This window comes from Lithobates pipiens, unplaced genomic scaffold (assembly GCF_037356315.1).
Source record: "Lithobates pipiens isolate NorthernLeopardFrog02 unplaced genomic scaffold, aLitPip1_a1.2 Scaffold_19, whole genome shotgun sequence".
Classification (NCBI taxonomy): domain Eukaryota; kingdom Metazoa; phylum Chordata; class Amphibia; order Anura; family Ranidae; genus Lithobates; species Lithobates pipiens.
This window is the reverse complement of record NW_027507764.1, coordinates 14,366,656-14,386,597: the sequence shown is the minus strand read 5'-3', so window position 1 is coordinate 14,386,597 and position 19,942 is coordinate 14,366,656. Positions and strand designations below refer to the sequence as shown.

At 47.6% G+C, this 19,942-nt stretch overlaps 1 protein-coding gene across 1 annotated transcript in view; it reads right to left on the bottom strand.

Moving 5' to 3' along the window:
• LOC143997914 (fucolectin-like) overlaps positions 1-7,290 on the bottom strand; it is a 29,084-nt gene extending 21,794 nt beyond the window's left edge. Inside the window, exon 1 of the mRNA XM_077493736.1 lies at positions 7,206-7,290. Within this exon, the coding sequence (XP_077349862.1) occupies positions 7,206-7,278 (73 nt within the window). The 5' untranslated portion in view covers positions 7,279-7,290. The remainder of the gene's footprint in view (positions 1-7,205) is intronic.
• Between the last annotated feature and the right edge of the window lie 12,652 nt (positions 7,291-19,942).

Sequence of the window (19,942 nt, the reverse complement as noted above, 5' to 3'; positions counted from 1 at the left end):
ACATTGGTGTCACTGTGACTGGGGGGCAGGGGTAATTGGGGGGGTGATCGGGGGGTAAAGGGGGGGTGTGAGTGTGCCTGGCATGTTCTACTGTGTGTGTAGAGTGTTGGTGCAACTCACCGATCCGCTCTCCTCCGTGTCGGAACGGAAAATACCGACACGGAGGAGAGAATACATCACTTCCTCTCCTGTGTTTACATTACAGGAGAGGAAGTGATGTCACGGGGGATTTCCATTCGTCGAGAGCGATCGCGAGGGGGTGGCCATGAATGAATGGCCGCCCCCTCATCCCGGATCGCTCTCGAAGAAATGCCGACCGCCGCAGGCACCGGGGGGGGGCCCGATCGGGCCCCCCACCCGCGGGCAGGCAGGGACTTATATATACGCCCATATGCCTGCCCGTGCCATTCTGCCGACGTATATCGTCGTGCGGCGGTCGGCAAGTGGTTAAGCTAGTGCATTGTTGGTTCACTTACCTTTTTCTTCGATTTCCCTTCTAAATGTTTTTTTTCTTTGTCTGAATTTCTCACTTCCTGTTTCTCCTCAGTAAACTTCACACCATCATCCGAGCGGTGTTTAGTCAGCCAGAACAGCTTACTGAGGAGGAACAGGAAGTGAGAAATTCAGACAAAGAAAACAAAGAAAAAAAACATTTAGAAGGGAAATCGAAGGAAAAGGTAAGTGAACCAACAATGCACTAGCTTAAAGGAACCTATTTAGAAAATAAAAAACAAACCTTTACAACCCCTTTCAGTGAAGATCGGAAGGGATTTGGTGGCAGTGAATCAGCAAGTCTAGTGAGAGAGAATGGGAGCTCAGTGGGTTTGGAACCTACAAGAAGTGACTGTAGAGAAAGTAAAGTTGTTACAACTTGTGTTAGGAACTGTTCAAAGTCTTACCATAGGAGACAGCATTACTACACATGCAGATGTGGTGTCTTGCTGGATGCCTTTACCTGCATGGCTGTCTACCTGTAGAAGTCTCGGAGTCTGCCAAATTAAGATTGCAACTACCTAAGGGTGGCCTGGCCCTAATCCTCGCTTCCAAAGTTCTGTTCAAGAAAAAAAAAATCTCTTTGCATTCAAGAAGTGTATGGTGCCCATTAATGTATCTTGCAATACACCCACTATGCCTTACAACCCACTCGATATGGAAGTATGTCAGCAGCTGTTGGCTCTGGAGGTTCTCATTAGACTAAAGGAGGCCTGGGACCTTGCTACATCTGTATAGGTAGGACTGTTGTCTCCTATGGCAACAATTTTGTAACAGTCACTAATGGTAATCGCACTTAACTATTGGCAACACAAACTTGTCTCCTTGTACTCCACAGTCTCTCAATATAGGTCTTCGCCCACTGAGTTCCCAGTCTCTCGCTAGACTCACGGATCCAATCACCACTGGATCCTCTGAGATCTTCTATCTCTGTTAAGCAGTATCTTCCTCAAGCGTCACCCCCACTTCCCTGCTGGGTCCCTGGCTTGGTACTCACAGATACTCTTCAAGCATCACCCCTGCTGACCTGCTAGGTCCCTGACTTGGAAGTTGGCACCCACTGATGCGACACAAGCGCCACCTCTGCTGTCCCGCTAGGTCTCTGGCTTGACACTAGCTGAAGCTTTCCCTCCTCTTCTTCGTCCCAGGCTGGTGAGAAGACTTCTCTGGTACTGACTCCAGCTTACTCACGGTAGTCTCCGGAAACAAGATGGATGGTCCCTTAGTGGTGACAGCTTCCCCTCCACCTCCAACCACAACTGGTTCCCCGTCTGACTGAAACTTTACTCTTGGTTGGACTTCAATCCTGCAGTCCCAACCCTGCGCTGCTTCTCCTGCTCCTTGATAGGCCCTCAGGCACCCTAGCAGCCAGATGTCCCCGGGATAGGCCTCAGGCTCCCGGCCTAGCAGCCTGGGGCAGCATAACACATGTCCACCCAGACAGCTGTCCAGGTGGCCAAAACAACGATCACCTGAGTCCACCTAAATAAATAGGTTCTCCCAGCAGGCCAAGGAGAACCCCCAAAGAAATCCCTGTCAATTAGCTGAGACACCCCATCTATCCATGGTCCCATCTTACTACACCTTTGTGAATCCAATGCCACCAGCACATTGCCAACAAGTGATAGAGGGGAGGGAGTGCAGCATTCCAGAGCATGAAAGGAATCAACTGATCTTCTATAAATTAACCAGGACAATTACCACCTGGCAAACTACATTTTTTAGCAACCCTGTCTAAACTTCAGGGTGCTACATACAGTAAGCATTTGATCCCCAAGCAAAACAAGACATAGTACTTGGTGGAGAAATCCTTGTTGGCAAGCACAGACAGAGGTCAGACGTTTCTTGTAGTTGGTTAACAGGTTTGCAAACATCTCAGAGGGATTTTGGTCCACTCCTCTTTAAAGATTTTCTCGAAATCCTTAAGGTTTCTTGGTGGTCGCATGGCAACTCAAAGTTTCTGCCCCCTCCATACATTTTCTCTAGAATTAAGGTCTGGAGACTGGCTAGGCCACTCCATGACCTTAATGTGCTTGTTCTTGAGTCACTCCTTTATAACCTTGGCGCTATGCTTTGGGTCATTGCCATGCTGAAAGACCTATCCATGACCCATCTTCAGTGTTCTGGCTGAGGGAAGAAGGTTCTCATCCAAGATTTTACAATACATGGCCCCGGCCATTCGCAAAGTCGGTCTGTACCTTTTAGAAGAGAAACAGCCCCAAAGCATAATTTTTCCACCTCTGTGCTTTACTGTAGGCAGAGGCGGCTCTCTAATTAGGCAAATTAGGCGGTCGCCTTAGGCCTCGCCCCCCGCAGGGGCCTCGCGTGTCGCGGCCGCCTAATTTGCCCATACCGCAACCTCCATGATTCGCCGGGACCGCCTTGCATTCTTGACCCGAAGTCCTGGCGAATCAGATTCCCGCGGCTTGTGCGGGGTGTCTTCGTTCCCGCACACCGCGGGCTCCACTCCACTCCGCTGTGCATTGCAGCCGGGATCTCTCCCCAGCTGCTTGATACACAGTGCACTGCGGAGCGGAGCAAACTGAACCCGCCCCTCCTCCTCCTCCTCCTGTGCTGTGATGCTTTCCTGTAGACAGTGGAGGAGGAGGGAACGAGTCACACCATTCACCGAGAGTCGCGCTGGTCTGAGGTCTGTGTAATCTAAAAGTTAGCCTTGGAGGGGAGAGGGCGAGGGAGGGGGGACAAGCAGAGTTAACTTGGAGCTATTTGGGGGAGAGGATATCCATCCATCCCCCCATACCATCCCAGCTCCATCCACCCCACCCCAATCCCGGTTCCATCCATCCCCCTGATCCAATCCCAGCTCCATCCATCCCCAGCTCCATCCACCCCACTCCCATCCTGGCTCCACCCCACCCCACTCCCATCCTGGCTCCATCCCTCCCCAATCCCATCCCGGCTCCATCCATCCCCCCGATCCAATCCCGGCTCCATCCACCCCACCCTAATTCCATTCCGGCTCCATCCATCTCACCCCGATTCCATTCCGGCTCCATCCATCCCACCCCAATCCCATCCCAGCTCCATCCATTCCCCCATACCATCCCGGCTCCATCAACCCCACCCCAATCCCAACCTGGCTCCATCCATCCCCAGATCCAATTCCAGCTCCATCCATCCCCCGTAATATCCCAACACATCCACCCCACCCCACTCCCATCCTGGCTCCACCCCACCCCACTCCCATCCTGGCTCCATCCCACCCCAATCCCATCCCGGCTCCATCCATCCCCCCCCGATCCAATCCCGGCTCCATCCACCCCACCCTAATTCCATTCCGGCTCCATCCATCTCACGCCGATTCCATTCCGGCTCCATCCATCCCACCCCAATCCCATCCCAGCTCCATCCATTCCCCCATACCATCCCGGCTCCATCCACCCCACCCCAATCCCAACCTGGCTCCATCCATCCCCCAGATCCAATTCCAGCTCCATCCATCCCCCGTAATATCCCAACTCATCCACCCCACCCCATTCCAATCACGGTTCCATCCATCCCCCCGGTCCAATTCCCATCCCATCCCCCCATACCCTCCCAGCTCAATCCACCCCATCCCATCTCCATCCACCCACCCCAATCCCGACTCCATGCATCCCCCCGATCCCATCCCGGCTCCATGCATCCCCCCATCCCATCCCGGCTCCATGAATCCCCCCGATCCCATCTCTGCTCCCTCCATCCCCCCAATCCCATCCCGGCTCCCTCCATCCCCCCCAATCCCATCCCGGCTCTATCCATCCCCCATTACCATTCTGGCTCCATCCATCCCCCCGATCCCATTCCAGCTCTATCCCCCCCCCCAATCCCATCCCTGCTCCATCCATTGTGACAGGTTAAGGAGGGAGAGCCACACCAGCACACTAGCCTGCTAAGTGCAGGGGGGTGACACCATATTCTACTGCACCAGAAGACACCAACCCTAGTGGCGCCACTGTGTGCTGGGGGGACTTTAGGACTTGTGCTACAAAGGGGCTTGGATATGAAATCCACCCCCCCAGCACATATCTTCTCCCCTCCCAAAACCCCCCCTAGCACATATCCTCCCCCCAATCAAACAGATGCCGTCTGCCACAAAGGGGTTGGCATGCATTTGTTGGGTACAGTGGCTGCATTTGATGGGCACAGTGGCTGTATTTGAGGGCACAGTGGCTGCATTTGAGGACACAGTGGCTGTATTTGACGGGCACAGTGGCTGTATTTGACGGGCACAGTGGCTGCAATTGAGGTTTCTTTTTTTTTCTGTTTGTTTTCACACCCTCCCCCCAAGGATTGTGAGTAACAGCCACCACTGATCTCTTGTATCATGTCTGAAGCCTCTGACCATCTCCTGTATCACATCTGCAGTCTCTGATCATCTCCTGTATCACGTCTGCAGTCTCTGATCATCTCCTGTACTATGTCAGCACAGTCTCTGACCATCTCTTGTATCATGTCTGCAGTCTCTGACCATCTCTTGTGTCATGTCTGCAGTCTCTGACCATCTCCTGTGTCATGTCTGCAGTCTCTGACCGTCTTCTGTGTCATGTCTGCAGCCTCTGACCATCTCCTGTATCATGTCTGCAGTCTCTGACCATCTCTTGTATCATGTCTGCAGTCTCTGATCATCTCCTGTATCATGTCTGCAGCCTCTGACCTTCTCCTGTATCATGTCTGCAGCCTCTGATCATCTCCTGTATCATGTCTGCAGTCTCTGACCATCTCCTGTATCATGTCTGCAGTCTCTGATCATCTCTTGCATCATGTCTGTGACTCTCTCATTCTGCGGAAGGAGCTCCAGAGCCCCCTCCACATTAGAGTTTGCAATTTAAATGCAAGTTGGAACTCTGTGATGTAAAGGAGAATGCAGTGGACTCTGATATAAAGGTAATCTTTGGTCACCAGAGCTCCCCGCTCCCTTACATTAGAGTTCCCCTTTACACCAAAGTCTGCAGGTTCCCCCTTAGATCATGATCCGCAGCATTCCCCTTTTATATCAGAGTTCCCTTGCACTGTAAGGTGGAATCCCGCAGACTCTAATATATGGGGGAACTCTGTGCTGGTTAAAGAATTGGTTAGAGAAAATTATATAAACATTGAATTCATAGTTCATAGAATTTGAAACTCTTAATATACAGTATGCAATTTATACAGTTAATTTTTATCGCTTGAATTATTTTTCCCTATTATGGATGTGAATGGGACCTCATGCCTCAGATTTGCCTAAGGCCTCGCAAAGCCTAGAGCCGCCTCTGACTGTAGGGGTAATTTTCTTAGGGTACTAGTCAGAATTTTTCATCCTCCAAACACGGCGAGTCCCCCTCCTCAAGAAGGCACATGTACAGTTATGCCAATAAACATCTAAATGATTCAGAGAAGGATTGGGAGAAAGTGCTGTGGTCAGATGAGACCAAAATGTTGCCCTGTTTGGAGGAAGAAATATGCTGACTATGACCCGAAGAACACAAGAAAAGAACAACTTCTCCTGCGCTCTGGTGTCAGGATCCTCAATATGTGATACAGGCAGCTTCACAGGGTAGTGTCTAGAAGTCTTGCAGCCCTCCTCAGAATAATGAGTATTCAAACGCTGGAGAAAACAAAACAGAAAAGGAGGGCGCACTGACCTAGTGCATTACCATAGACAGAGCTTTATTCAAACCAGACATATAGCAAAATGGCTACTCACAAATGAGTATTGATAAAAGCCATAATCAATACAGCAGGGTCCACCTCACCGAACATCAACAAGCCCAGATCTGATGTCAAGTAAATCGACCGATACCCCAACACAATGGTTGACGCGTTTCAGGGGAGAACCCCTTTCCTCAGAGCCTAGACGGGCAATGGTTTCTCGCTAGAGGATAACGTTATCCTAGGCTATAAATAATTTGTTACTTGATATATATTCAGAGGCGCCCCTTTCCTTGTTTTTTTCCTAGCTTCGCCGAAACTTGCTTCTGGTCCTCGTGGTGGCAGCCCTGACAGACTCACCTATTTTCTCCCTCATATTTGCCATCAGACTATTATGGACTACATATTGTCATTTTGAGGTATCTGAGCATTGCACCTTTTTACTTGTCAACTAATACAGTGATCAGTGCTAAAAAATATGCACTGTCACTGTAGTAATGACACTGGCTGGGAAGAGTTAACATCAGGGGCGATCAAAGGGTTAACTGTGTGCCTAGCCAATGCTTGTGTACTGTGGGGGGAGGTGCTTTTACTAGGGGGAGGCATGGATCCTTGTCCCAGAGTTGCGGGAGCACAGGATCCATGCCTTCCCTACTGGCAGAACAGCGATCTGCCTTGTTAGCATAGGCTTAATTGAACAAGGTTAAGTTAGAAGCTGATTGACTACCATGCAAAGTTGTGCCAGATTTTGTACTTTCCATTTTTAGGTGGATTTTCTCTCACTTGATGTGGCTATGGGACAGGAAGCGAAAGGAAGTCTCCACAATGGGGCACAATAAGGATGGCCAGTAAAACAAAAATTGTCAGGGGTTATAACCCTCCCTTACTCTATCCAAAAAATGTTTGGCCTTCAGCTCTACTTGTAGGCCCACCCTCCATACAGCATATACAGTAGGCTTGCGTCATCAACATGAGGTTAAAATACTGGTACTGGTTCCTCATCTAGTGAACTATAGTCATTTTTATTTTATTTTATTTTTATTTTTATTTTACTTTTTACCTTTACAGTATAATATTCTTACCTCCAGGTGGACGGCTGCAGCTCCAAGCCAGACCCAACGACCCCAGGAAAAGCAAAGCCACCAAAGTCTTCATTCTGCAGGAGACATCAGGACACACAGAGAGTCAGTTACCATTGTCAAGCAGTAAAATTTTTTTTTTAAATGCCTATAACGAACGAACCAACCAACAGCTTAATTGAATTTTAATAAAATAAAGAAAAACTCCAGGAAGTTCTGAAATTGCCTCCATAACCAGCAATGGATCTATTCTTCATATTGTTAGGGAAGTAGTTGTAAACCTTATTGAAAGCAGGGTCTGGTAATTCCTTCCAAAACCCTCCATGCCCCGACAGTGATGTAATACACTCCTATATATAAGTTGGTCTAGGTTCATTTAGTGGGCCATCATTGGTATCAATGGAAAGAATTATGCCCCATCGTTGGTGTCAGTGGGAGGAACTGTGCCCTATTTGATGGTGTCAGGGGGAGGCATAATGCCCCATTGTTGGTGAGAGCGACAGGAATTATGCCCCATTGTTGGTGTCAGCGAACGAGAATTATGCCCCATTGCTGGTGACGGTGGATGGAATGGTGCTCCAAGGGCCAGATAGAGGCAAGCAAAGGGTCACATCCAGCCCCAGGGCCACAGTTTGGAGACCACTGATTTAGATGTATACTTTGGGATAACATGATTGTGTGTTTAGCTTAGATACTTTTTAAAAAATTGGTATGAAAAGAAATCTGTCTCTCTGTTATTAGCGGGATCGCCTTTAAGATAAAGAAGAGACTGGCAGCTGACCTCCTTCATACTGGTATGACGTTTCATCAAATTTAGTAACCCCCTGTATATCTGGTCCGAATGTCTGTCTATGCCCTTGTACACACGGTCGGAGATTCCGTCGGAATGTGTCCTATCGGACCGTGTTGTCGGATAATCCGACTGTGTGTGGTCTGCATCGGACTGTTTCCGTCGGAATATCCGTCTGACCCAATTTTCCAACTTGCTGGAAATATTTTCCGACAAACTGGTCCGATAGGACATACTCCGATCATGTGTAGAGCATTTTGATCGGACAAAGTGCCACGCATGCTCAGATCAAATTCCTACATCAAAGTTATTGGCTACTAGCCTGAATCTAGTCCCATCGTAACAAAATTACATCATCACGTTTTGAAAGATCGTATTTTTAGACAACTTTGTCCGACCGTGTGTATGCAACAGTTTCGGACAAGATCCGACGGACAAAATCCAACGGATTTGGTTGTCGGAATCTCCGACCGCGTGTACAAGGGCTATTAGTTATATCCATTTTGGCATTCATGGTAGTTGCAACTGATAACCTTCTGTTCTTCTAATCAGTTCCCTACTTCCCCCAGTACATACCCGCCAGGCAATATATTGCCTCATTCTCCTTGCAGTAGTTATATCCCTGGGTGCAAAGGGACATCTCTTGCAACAATTACTGAATTACTGGCAACGCTTAAAGCAATATTAAACCCCAAAAACAACAATATATATATTCTAAAAATTGGTAAGCTGCAATTTAATATATTTGTGTTTTTTGGGTTTAATACTGCTTTAACCACTTCAGCCCCGGACCATTTTGCTGGCTTAAGACCAGACCACTTTTTGCGATTCGACACTGCATCGCTTTAACTGACAATTGCGCGATCATGCGACGTGGCTCCCAAACAAAATTGACGTCCTTTTTTCCTACAAATAAAGCTTTCTTTTGGTGGTATTTTATCACCCCTGCGGTTTTTATTTTTTGCGCTATAAACAAAAATAGAGCGACAATTTTGAAAAAACCGCATTATTTACTTTTTGTTATAATAAATATCCCCCAAAAATATATAAAAAAACTTTTTTTTCCCTCAGTTTAGGCCGATACGTATTCTTCTACATATTTTTGGTAAAAAAAATCACAATAAGCGTTTATTGATTGGTTTGCGCAAAATTTATAGCGTTTACAAAATAGGGGACAGTTTTATGGCATTTTTATTAATAATTGTTTTTTTTTACTAGTAATGGCGGCGATCAGCGATTTTTATTGTGACTGCGGCATTATGGCGGACACATTTTTGACACATTTTTGGGACCATTGTCATTTATACAGCAATCAGTGCTATATAAATGCAGTGATTCCTGTGTAAATGACACTGGCAGTGAAGGGGTTAACCAGTGGGTGGCAGTGTAGGGATTAAGTGTTCCTAGGGGCGTGTTACTAACTGTTGGGGGCTGGGCTTTCTTTTAGTGAACACTGATATCTGATCCAATCACATGGAGCAGAGATCAGCGTCACTTGTTGCTAGGCAGAACTGGGAGATGCTGTTTACAATGGCATCTCCTAGTTTAGCCGCCCCGTGAGACGATTGCGGGTATGCCCACGGCGATCGAGTCCACGGGACCCGTGACCGGACTCACGGGGGCGCGCTCACGATGGCAGGGTGCCAAATTTAAAGGGACGTACAGGTACGCCCATTTGCCTGCCCGTGCCATTCTGCCGACGTACATCAGCGCGCGCTGGTCGGGAAGTGGTTAAAGTGGTTAAAGTGGTTGTAAACCTCAAACATGAAATACGAATAAAGCATATCGCTCTATAGCAGCCTTTCTCAACCTTTTCATCACATCGGAACCCTTGAAAACACTTTCTGGTCTCTCTAAACCCCAGTAAAAATTACTAAGCAACTCAAGATACATTAGTGTGATGGTGAGTTGTAAAAATGCTCCTTACACTTAAAGAGGAAGTAAACCCTGATGGATTTTACTTCCTCCTTATTTCCCTGCAAAGGTAAAGCATAATGGGCTGCTATGCATCGCATCGCATCGCATAATAGCCCACTATGTGTCACTTACCTGAAACCTAAGCCTGCAATGTCACCGGTGTCCCCACTAGCAGCGAGCGTCCTTCTTCACCCCCCTTCCTTCCGTGGCCACGAACTCTGGCTCTGTGACTGGCCGGAGTGGTATGACGTCACTCCTGCGCATGCGCGCGGGAGCCGCCAGTCACGGCATGACCCCATTAGAACCGGCGCAATCTGCCGTTTCTAAAGTGTGCATGCGCTGTAGACATTGGCGCACCGCTTTTTTGTGAATATCTCCTAGGAGGTTTAGGAGATATTTCCAGCACCTACAGGTAAGCCTTAATATAGACTTAAGGTGGATGGGAAGAATCACCCCATTATAGATAGCTAAAAAATCAATTGTTTTAGGGGGAACTTATCCAAGAGGCAGAAATTGCTAATTACTCAAGGAACCCCCAGCAACCTCTCAAGGAGCCCTGGTTAAGAAACCCTATAGTGTGTATATGTCTCCAGGGTCGGGATAAGGGGTGGGCAGAAGGGTCGGCTGCCCTGGGCACTGTGATATAATTTGAGGTGGGGGGGCACCACAAGGAAATTGAGGGAGGGGATTTGTGTTGGAAAGGGGGATTTGGGGGTCAGCAGGGAGTATTGTTCTAGGAGAGGAAATTTGGGGGTATGATAAAATTTAGGGGGAGGAGGAATGGGGGAAGAAGATTTGTGCTAGGAGGGATGATTGGGGTGCTTTGTGCTAGAAGGGGGGGGTTTGCAGTGGGGTTATTGGGAGGGGCAATTTTAGAGGTAGATAATTTGTGCTAGGAGAAGTGATTTTTTTTTTGGGGGGGGTACTTGAATTGGGGGGGTTTGGGGGGTGGGAGATTTCAGCAGGGGAACAGATTTGCACTGGGAGGAGGGGGAATTCATGCTTAGGGGGTGAAAACGATTAGTGATCAGTTTTTTTTTTGAGGGGAGGGGATTTTTGATGACACATAATGCTCATACAACTTGGGGGCAGGGGGGGCGCCGGTTGGCATGTTTGCGCTGGGCTCCAGGTGAGCTTGTCCCGGCACTGCGTGTCTCTATTAAAAGCACTAAGTGTAATTTCTGTCTGTTGCTTCATTGCTCTGCTATGATCAGCATGAATCTCATCCAACACGTGTCTCTGACACCAAGAGATAAAAGGTGACAGGGGAGGGATGTCTATCTGATTGACAGCCAGGGGTGGACTGACCAGTCGGTCACTCGGGCGGCGCCCGAGGGCCCGAGGTCATTAGGGGCCCGGTCTCGGCCACTTGAAGCGGCTGTGCCCGTATCACATGCCGCGATCATGCTGATTACCATACGGCGCGCTGCTCCCCACCGGCCCCTCCTTCCCTCCCATCCGTCCCAGGTGATGTCACAACGCATACAGTACAAGCACCTGGGACGGACGGGAGGGAAGGAGGGGCCGGCGGGGAGCAGCGTGGAGTTAGCCGTATGGTAATCGGCATGAGATACGGGCACAGCAGAAGAGTGCAGGGGCCGGCGGGGAGCTGCGCCGTTAAAAGTATTATCGGCATCCGCCGGTAAGTGAAGCCTGGGCCTGCCACAAGTGATGGGGGGGGTGGCGGTACAGATGCATGGGGCCCCGGATCCCCCCTGTGTGTGTCCTCCCCTGTGTGTGTGTGTCCTCCCCTGTGTGTGTCCTCCCCTGTGTGTGTCCTCCCCTGTGTGTGCCCTCCCCTGTGTGTGCCCTCCCCTGTCCCCTGTGTGTGCCCTCCCCTGTCCCCTGTGTGTGCCCTCCCCTGTGTGTGCCCTCCCGCGTGTGTGTCCCCGTATGTGTGTGAGTGTCCCCGTGTGAGTGTGCCCGTATGTGTATGTGTGTGAGTGTCCCCGTATGTGTGTATGTGAGTGTCCCCGTATGTGTGTGTGTGAGTGTCCCCGTATGTGTGTGTGTGTGTTAGTGTCCCCGTGTGTGTGTGTGTGTGTGTGAGTGTCCCTGTATGTGTGTGTGAGTGTCCCCGTGTGTGTGTGTGTGTGTGTGTGTGTGTGTGTGTGTGTGAGTGTCCCCGTATGTGTGTGTGAGTGTCCCCGTATGTGTGTGTGAGTGTCCCCGTATGTGTGTGTGAGTGTCCCCGTATATGTGTGTGTGTGTGTGAGTGTCCCGTATGTGTGTGTGTGTGTGTGAGTGTGCCCATATATGTGTGTGATTGTCCCCGTATGTATGTGTGTGTGTGTGTGTGAGTGTCCCCGTATGTGTGTGTGTGTGTGTGAGTGTCCCCGTATGTGTGTGAGTGTGTCCCTGTGTGGTGTGTATCCCTGTGTGTGTGTGTGTGAGAGTGTATCCCCCTGTGTGTGTGTGTGTGTGTGAGAGTGTATCCCCCTGTGTGTGTGTGTGAGAGTGTATCCCCCTGTGTGTGTGTGTGTGTGTGTGTGTGTGTGTGTGTGTGTGTGTGTGTGTGTGTGTGTCAGAGTGTATCCCCCTGTGTGTGTGTGTGTGTGTGTGTGTGTGTGTGTGTGTGTGTGTGAGAGTGTATCCCCCTGTGTGTGTGTGTGTGTGTGTGTGTGAGAGTGTATCCCCCTGTGTGTGAGAGTGTGTCCTCCCCCCTGTGTGAGTGTGCGTGTCCCCCTGTGTGTGTGTGCGTGAGTGTATCCCCCCCCTGTGTGTGTCGCCCCCCCCCATGTGTGTGGTGTGTGTGTGAGTGTCCCCGTGTGTGTGTCTCCCTGTGTGAGAGTGTGTCCCCCTGTGTGTGGTGTGTGAGTGTCCACGTGTGTGTGTGTGTCTCCCTGTGTTTGTGTGAGTGCGTGTGCGTTCTCCCTCCAGTTTCCCCCTGTGTGCTCCCCCCCTTGTCTCCCTGGCAAGGTGTGGCGCCCAAGGGGGCCCCATGAGCTTCTATTGCCCGGGGGCCCCATTAGTTGTCAGTCCGCCCCTGTTGACAGCTTCAGTTCTGTGTGCTGCGTGAAGAAGGGGCGGTGACCCTTCCCTCCAATCAGGTCTCAATGTTCTCCTCACTGAGCTCTGCAGAGTGTAACTTCAGCTCTCAGACAAGCTGATGAATTCAGCACTTTAAATGGATGTAGAGAAGACCGCAGATAAACAGGTACAACTTATGTAGGAGGATTTATTTCATCTCTGTGTATCACCTGAGGCCAGTCACTTCACTGGGTATATGTGAGGGTTTACATAGTTAGATAGTAGGCAAGGTTAAATAAAGACAATAGTCCATCCAGTTCAACCTGTGTTGGTGTGTATTTGCTCATGTAGATACATATTTCCAATATCCCTGTATATTGTGTTCGATAAGATGCACATCCAAGAGTCTTTTGAAACTATCAATATTTCCTGTTGTCACCACCAGTTGTGGAAGAGCGTTCCACATCCTTACGGCCCTGACAGTTAAAAGCCCCCTACACAGCTTAAGGTTGAGCCACTTCTCTTCCAATCTCATTGTGTGGCCCCGTGTCCTCTTACGCTCCCTCAACAACCACTTTGAGTTTCATCTCTAATGAAAGCCTAACATACTGTACATATTTTTATTAAAAAAAGTTATACATAAAGTTGCGCTAGATATACGTGAAATCTATAGTGAAAAAAGTAATAAAACTCAGTATAGATTATATATAAAAAACAAATAAATCAAAAAAGAACACCATATGAGAAATTCAATCAAAAACAAACAAAACAAAAGTCCTTATAGCCAAGAAATCCTGGTTCTAACTAAAGAATAATGAACAGGGAAATCAGTCCTTCTCAAAAATTTGATGAGACCTTCCTGGTTTTGCCAGTATCGCTTCCAGACCGGAAAAAAGTTGGACTCTTACCGCAATTGGTGGACTCCAAACCAACGGAGTCGTGAGTACGTGCGAGTCCTCCGAAGACTACTGACGTGGGCCAAAGAGTTCCGGAACCAGCCGATCGTCCTGCTTTTCTTCTCGGTCGACACAAAGCAAAAAGGCAAGGCCCAGAGGCTGTTTGTGCTGATACCACCACGTTTAGAATATTCCCCAGCACGGGTGTATATTTGTTCTTAATTTAACCGGTTTTTATTTTATTTTATTTTTTATTTGTCACAACCGGGCCATTTTGGGTCATACCTCTGGTCTGCTGTATGTTTACTTTTTATTTAATAAATTTGTCGATTGTTTAACGGTACGTTCACGATCGGAGTCCGCTTTTGTTTTTCCCTCCCCCTTGCTCGCGGCCGGGCGGCCCGAGTGCTTTATGTTTTACTATAGGTTTGTCAATTGAAAAACCTTCGTATACAACAACTTATTGGAGAGCTCTGATAACTCCAGGAACTCATAGCGATCAGACAGCCACCTTGCCTTTTTGCTTCGTGTCGGCCCACGTCAGTAGTCTTCGGAGGACTCGCACGTACTCACGCCCTCAGTAGCGTGTGGGAACGGAATACGCATAAGTGATCCCTGCAGAGGGTTGTCTGCCAGCGCTAACGACTCCGTTGGTTTGGAGTCCACCCATTGCGGTAAGAGTCCAACTTTTTTCCGGTCTGGAAGCGATACTGGCAAAACCAGGAAGGTCTCATCAAATTTTTGAGAAGGACTGATTTCCCTGTTCATTATTCTTTAGTTAGAACCAGGATTTCTTGGCTATAAAGGACTTTTTTTTGATTGAATTTCTCATATGGTGTTCTTTTTTGATTTATTTGTTTTTTATATATAATCTATACTGAGTTTTATTACTTTTTTCACTATAGATTTCACGTATATATAGCGCAACTTTATGTATAACTTTTTTCTGATTTGATCCATAATTTGATATTTGATGGTTTTTAGTTGCAGCTTTTAGGTTTTGCCCCAAGCACGATATTTTTGTTTGTTTTTTATTTATACATATTATTGTTAGCATATGCTGGCTCGTCGGTAGACTTCCTGTTACTCTTTTCCATACATGGTCCCGCTACTTATCTCTGGAATTCGACCTCCATCAACATTTTCAATGTCCTCAACCAATGCCCACAATATACTTATATACTTATATTATGCTTTTGATGAAGACCTAAGGCCGCTAAAGGAACCGGTATTTTTGGATGATGTTACTGCTGTAATGCTTAAATAAATATTTTCTATGGAGAAGCTATCAAGTTGCATTCCTGTACTTTCTATGGATCTTTAGTGCCCACAATATACATATCCAAGTTGTTAATACTAATGCTAGTGAATCTGTCATGGGGTTTTCATGGGGTTTTCGAGTACATGACCATGGGACACTTAAGGGCAGGGGTGAGTTGGATCAACTCCACTGCTCTCAACACGTTTACTCATACTTGGCCCATTCATTGCACAGTCTATACCAAGGCAACCTGAAGAGTAAGTTAAGGCAAGAAACGCACCCAATGTAGGGTAAGTCAAGCCTTTCTTTAGCTTTGGTCAACCCTATATGAGGATCAACAGATCAAAGAATCAGCCCAACACACGAGGAACCCAAGAGTTTTCCTCTTGGTCCCTTTAGTCTTCACAGGAACTCAAAAAAGTACCCTGCACAGGCAATACTGCCCCCCACACACACACACACACACACACACACACACACACACACACACACACACACACACACACACACACACAAATAGTCCTCTTTCTCAAAGTTAAATAAAAAGGCATCTATGGCAGAAATTAACAACTTATATGGTGCTCCCCATGTACCATCAGAGCAGGTCTACTTGGCTTCTGAAGGAGAACAGGAAACCACTGTTTACTATCTCTTAAAGTCAAATTACCAGCCACTAGCCACCAGATGCTTCCTTGACTACACACTCCACAAGGGAGAAGCCCACTATTTGCACTAGTCTTCTTTCAAACACAGCTATCAAGTTTGTAAGCTAACATGGACCTGAAGTCTTGGATGAGCAGTCAACTCACACATAGTAAGCCCTTGTACACACGGGCGGAGATTCCGACAACCAAATCCGTCGGATTTTGTCCGACGGATCTTGTCCGAAACTGTTGCATACACACGGTCTGACAACGTTGTCGGAAAATCCAATCTTTCAGAACGTGATGACATAATTTTGTTACGACGGGACTACCATCAGTCTAGTAGCCAATAGCTTTGATGTAGGAATTTGATCTGAGCATGCGTGGCACTTTGTCCGATCGGAATTCTCTACACATGATCGGAGTATGTCCTATCGGAGCATTTTGTCGGAAAATATTTCCGGCAAGTTGGAAAATTTGGTCCGATGGATATTCCGACGGAAACAGTCCAATGCAGACCACACACAGTCGGAATATCCAACAAAACGCTCCAATCGGACACATTCCGTCGGAATCTCCGACCGTGTGTACAAGGACTAAGAGTGATCAGGAGACTTCAAAGTACGGCTCCCCAGCTGTTGCGAAACTACACATCCCATGAGGCATTGTAAAATTCTGACCTTCATAGACATGACTAGGCGTGATGGAAATTGTAGTTCCTGAACAAGTGGAGGGCCCGTAGTTTGAAGACCCCTGGTATAAATAAACCTCTGCAGCCACCTAGGGGATCCAGCCATAAAGTCCTTCCATTAGCTATGAGCTGAGAGTTTGGTTCGAACATTAGTTTGGACTGAACACTCTCTTTTTAGGCAGTGCAGTAGGCGAGTGGTTAAAGGACTTTTGCATTATTAAGCATTCACTTCAAGCATTACTTAAACTGCCACCATTGTGTCTTATATATCTGCTTGGAGTTCAGAGTTAACCTCTTTTGTACCACCATGCATTTAATGGCAAACTGCTGCATGGTTATGTACCCAGTGCTAGTTAATGCCTGTGAACCAAGTCATCCTCAGACAGTTGCATTCACAGACACTGTGTACAGAGCCAATCTGAGTGACTCTGTACCTTAGGGTCTCTGTGATTGGTCAAAGAGAGACCGATCACAGTGATCTTAGATATAAACTGTTTACATCGGAGAGCCCTCCCTTATGTTTTTACAGCAAAGGAAGGAGAGGATTGAGGCACTAATGTGTGAATAAGGAATTAATTCAGCAGCTGCAAATAAACTTAACTCTTTAACTCCATGCTACCTTTGGCATGACTTTGTGTCCCCTGTGCTTGGTGCTCCAAGTAGTAACCCCCATCCCCCCCCCCCCAATCTACACCAACAGGTATTACTACATATGAAGGTTCTTACCTGTACGGATTCCTGCAGATTATGAACATTTAACAACTTTCTTTGTGTATTTATAGGGCTGTTTCACATTCCCTCCGCACCGGGGGTGGGGAACCTGGTGTGAATTATTGCTGTAAAGTGACCCATTGCCTAATTACACCAGGGAGGGGGAGGGAGGTTCTAAAATGTCAAAGACTTTTATTGATTTTAGGATATGCAAAGTTTACACTGTCAACCAGTTCAACAGAAATTTCCACTTAGGCGGGCCACATACTGTTCATTGTTTTCTATCAGTCAGAGAAGAGCAAAATCCCACCCCACACACAAGAGAAGTGGAGTGAGGAAAAGCCGATCACCGGCTTTTCCTGTTGACATTGTGATCAGCCGTGATTGGACACGGCTGATCACGTGATAAAGAGCCTCTGCCGGAGGCTCTTTACCGAGATCAGTGTAGCGGTGTGTCAGACTGACACACCACTCCACCGATCGCCGCGATGCGTGCCCCCCCCACGGGCACGTGGCGGCATGTTATCCTGAAGGACGTCATATGAGGCCCAGTTAGGATAACGAAACCACCGCCCGGCCGTCATTCTGCTATAGCTCACTGAATGATCCCAGTTAACCACATTCATATTTACCATCCCTGTCCAGGCTGTCCGGTGACGTCATGGACATCGATGTCACCAGTCCTCCCCCCTTCCCTTCGTTAGCAGATGGAGGCACTTGGGGAAGGGGGGAGGAGTCTGGTGACGTTGATGTCCGTGACGTCCCTGGATCGCCAATGGAACTCCCTGAAGACCCAAAAGCCTGCGGAGAGGTGAGTACCAATCAAAAGAATGTTAATCGATCAAAAAAAATTGCGATTAATCGAGGAATTCATCTTTCATTTTCCCAGCAATAATATATATATATATATATATATATATATACATATATATATATATATATATATATATATATATATATATATATATATATATATATATATATATATACACACGACTATATGTGTGTATGTGTGTATGAAAAAAAGGTGAACTTGGGGGGTGAAGTTAAAAGAAGGTGGCGCAAGGTCTCATGTATATGAGCATTCGGGGCCACTGAACAAAATATGTGGTCATATTTCTCCACCCAGTAGTCACAGGTGCTTTGCATACCCACCCGCCTTAGGACGGGTCTCCTGATGGTGACAACAATGGACAATGCCTGTGTATTGTGGCTAAGGCCACTTGAAGCCACCATGGGAAGCCTATGGGACAGGGGGCAACACAGGGGCACAACTGGGGGACGGGGACAGAGCATTATTATCTTATAACAGGAAGTGCTTTAACGAAAACCTTGATGGATTAAAGATTACAGGAGAATTTAACAATTGAGATGATCCCACAAAAAAAAAATGCTTCCCCAGCTTTAATATTGCTTGACATACTTTAGAGCAGCATGCTATTTGGGTTCGCCGGGGTGCCACAAGCACAAGACACGAGTTGCTAGGGTGTGGATGAAGCAGACACCAGAACCAAAGCAACCAACAATGCTCTAGGGCAGTATGCATGGGTATCAATCGTTGCTATGGTGTTGCCAGCTGGCCCGCTAGCACCATGGCATCAGGTGGAATGCAGAGCCACCCCAAGCACTGAGAAAATGGTAGAATGGCTCCCCGGAACACACCCCCACCACCCCCCCCCCCCAAAAAAAAAGCCCTCTACTGTGCTTCTGGAGCCAAAAGTAGGGCTCCAGGAAAGAACTGTGTGACTGGGGGCTTTGTGTGGGGAGGTTCTGTAATTTGGAGGGACTTTGTGATGGGGGGAATCTAATGAGAAGACTGGGTGTTGGGGGAATCTAATATGATGGGGGCACCCTAATGTTTAGAGGGGCTCTGGTCTTATGGGAGGACTCTGATTTGAAGGCTTTGATGAAATGGGGGGACCTCTAACATATGGGGAGAACTTGGACATGATTGGGGGGAACTTTGATATGATAGGTGGCCTCCGCTGTGAAACGGGGGCTGTGACACCATGGGGGGGGGGCCTGACATTTAGGAAAGGCCTCTGACGTGATGAGGGGGAGGAGGCACTGATGTGAAAAGGGGACTGTCATTGGAAAACTGTGTAATGGGGAAAATGTGTGATGGGGGTGCTTGGTGATGAGGGAACTGTGTGATGGGATGAGAAGGCTCAGTGATGGTGGGAATCTGGTGTGTTGGTGGGACATTTAGGAAGGACTTTGGGGTTATGGGTGGCCTCTAAAGTAAATGAGAGGGGAGCTTTGACATGATGGGGGAAAATCAAAACTATTCCCTTTGCTAAGAAATGCAGCCGCTGTCAGTGCTGTATGTAGCTTCAGCTGTGCTGATGTTCTGGCAGCAGTACGGAGACTTCCCATCCCACTCCCAGAACAAAATCTAGTCGGGCCGAGCACTGCTCAGCCATTCATAGGAAGCCTTGTATTTTATCAATGAAAACAAGGCTTCCTCTGATTGGCTGTGATGGAGAGGCAGGCAGATGACGTCACTCACATTTGGTTAATGCATAAAACGCTATGGAAAATTTAAAAGAGATCCTCAGACAATGGACAGGTGCACCTTCCCAGATGAACAGACTGGCCCAAGTGGTGTCAGTGTGATGATGTAACTAGGCCACGCCTTACACACTTCTTGATCAGAGTGACTTTTCTTTAACAAAGCCGTAATAGGCCTGAACTGATCAGTGGAAGTAGCAGTAACAACAAATTCAAAAGTTACATGAAATTTTACTGTTAAAAAATAAATAAAGCTAAAGCCACCAACTTTGTACAACTTGGCCAGTGTAACAATAGTTCAATACCTACTTTTTATACAGTGCCACACTGTCTTGTCTTAAAAGTTGAA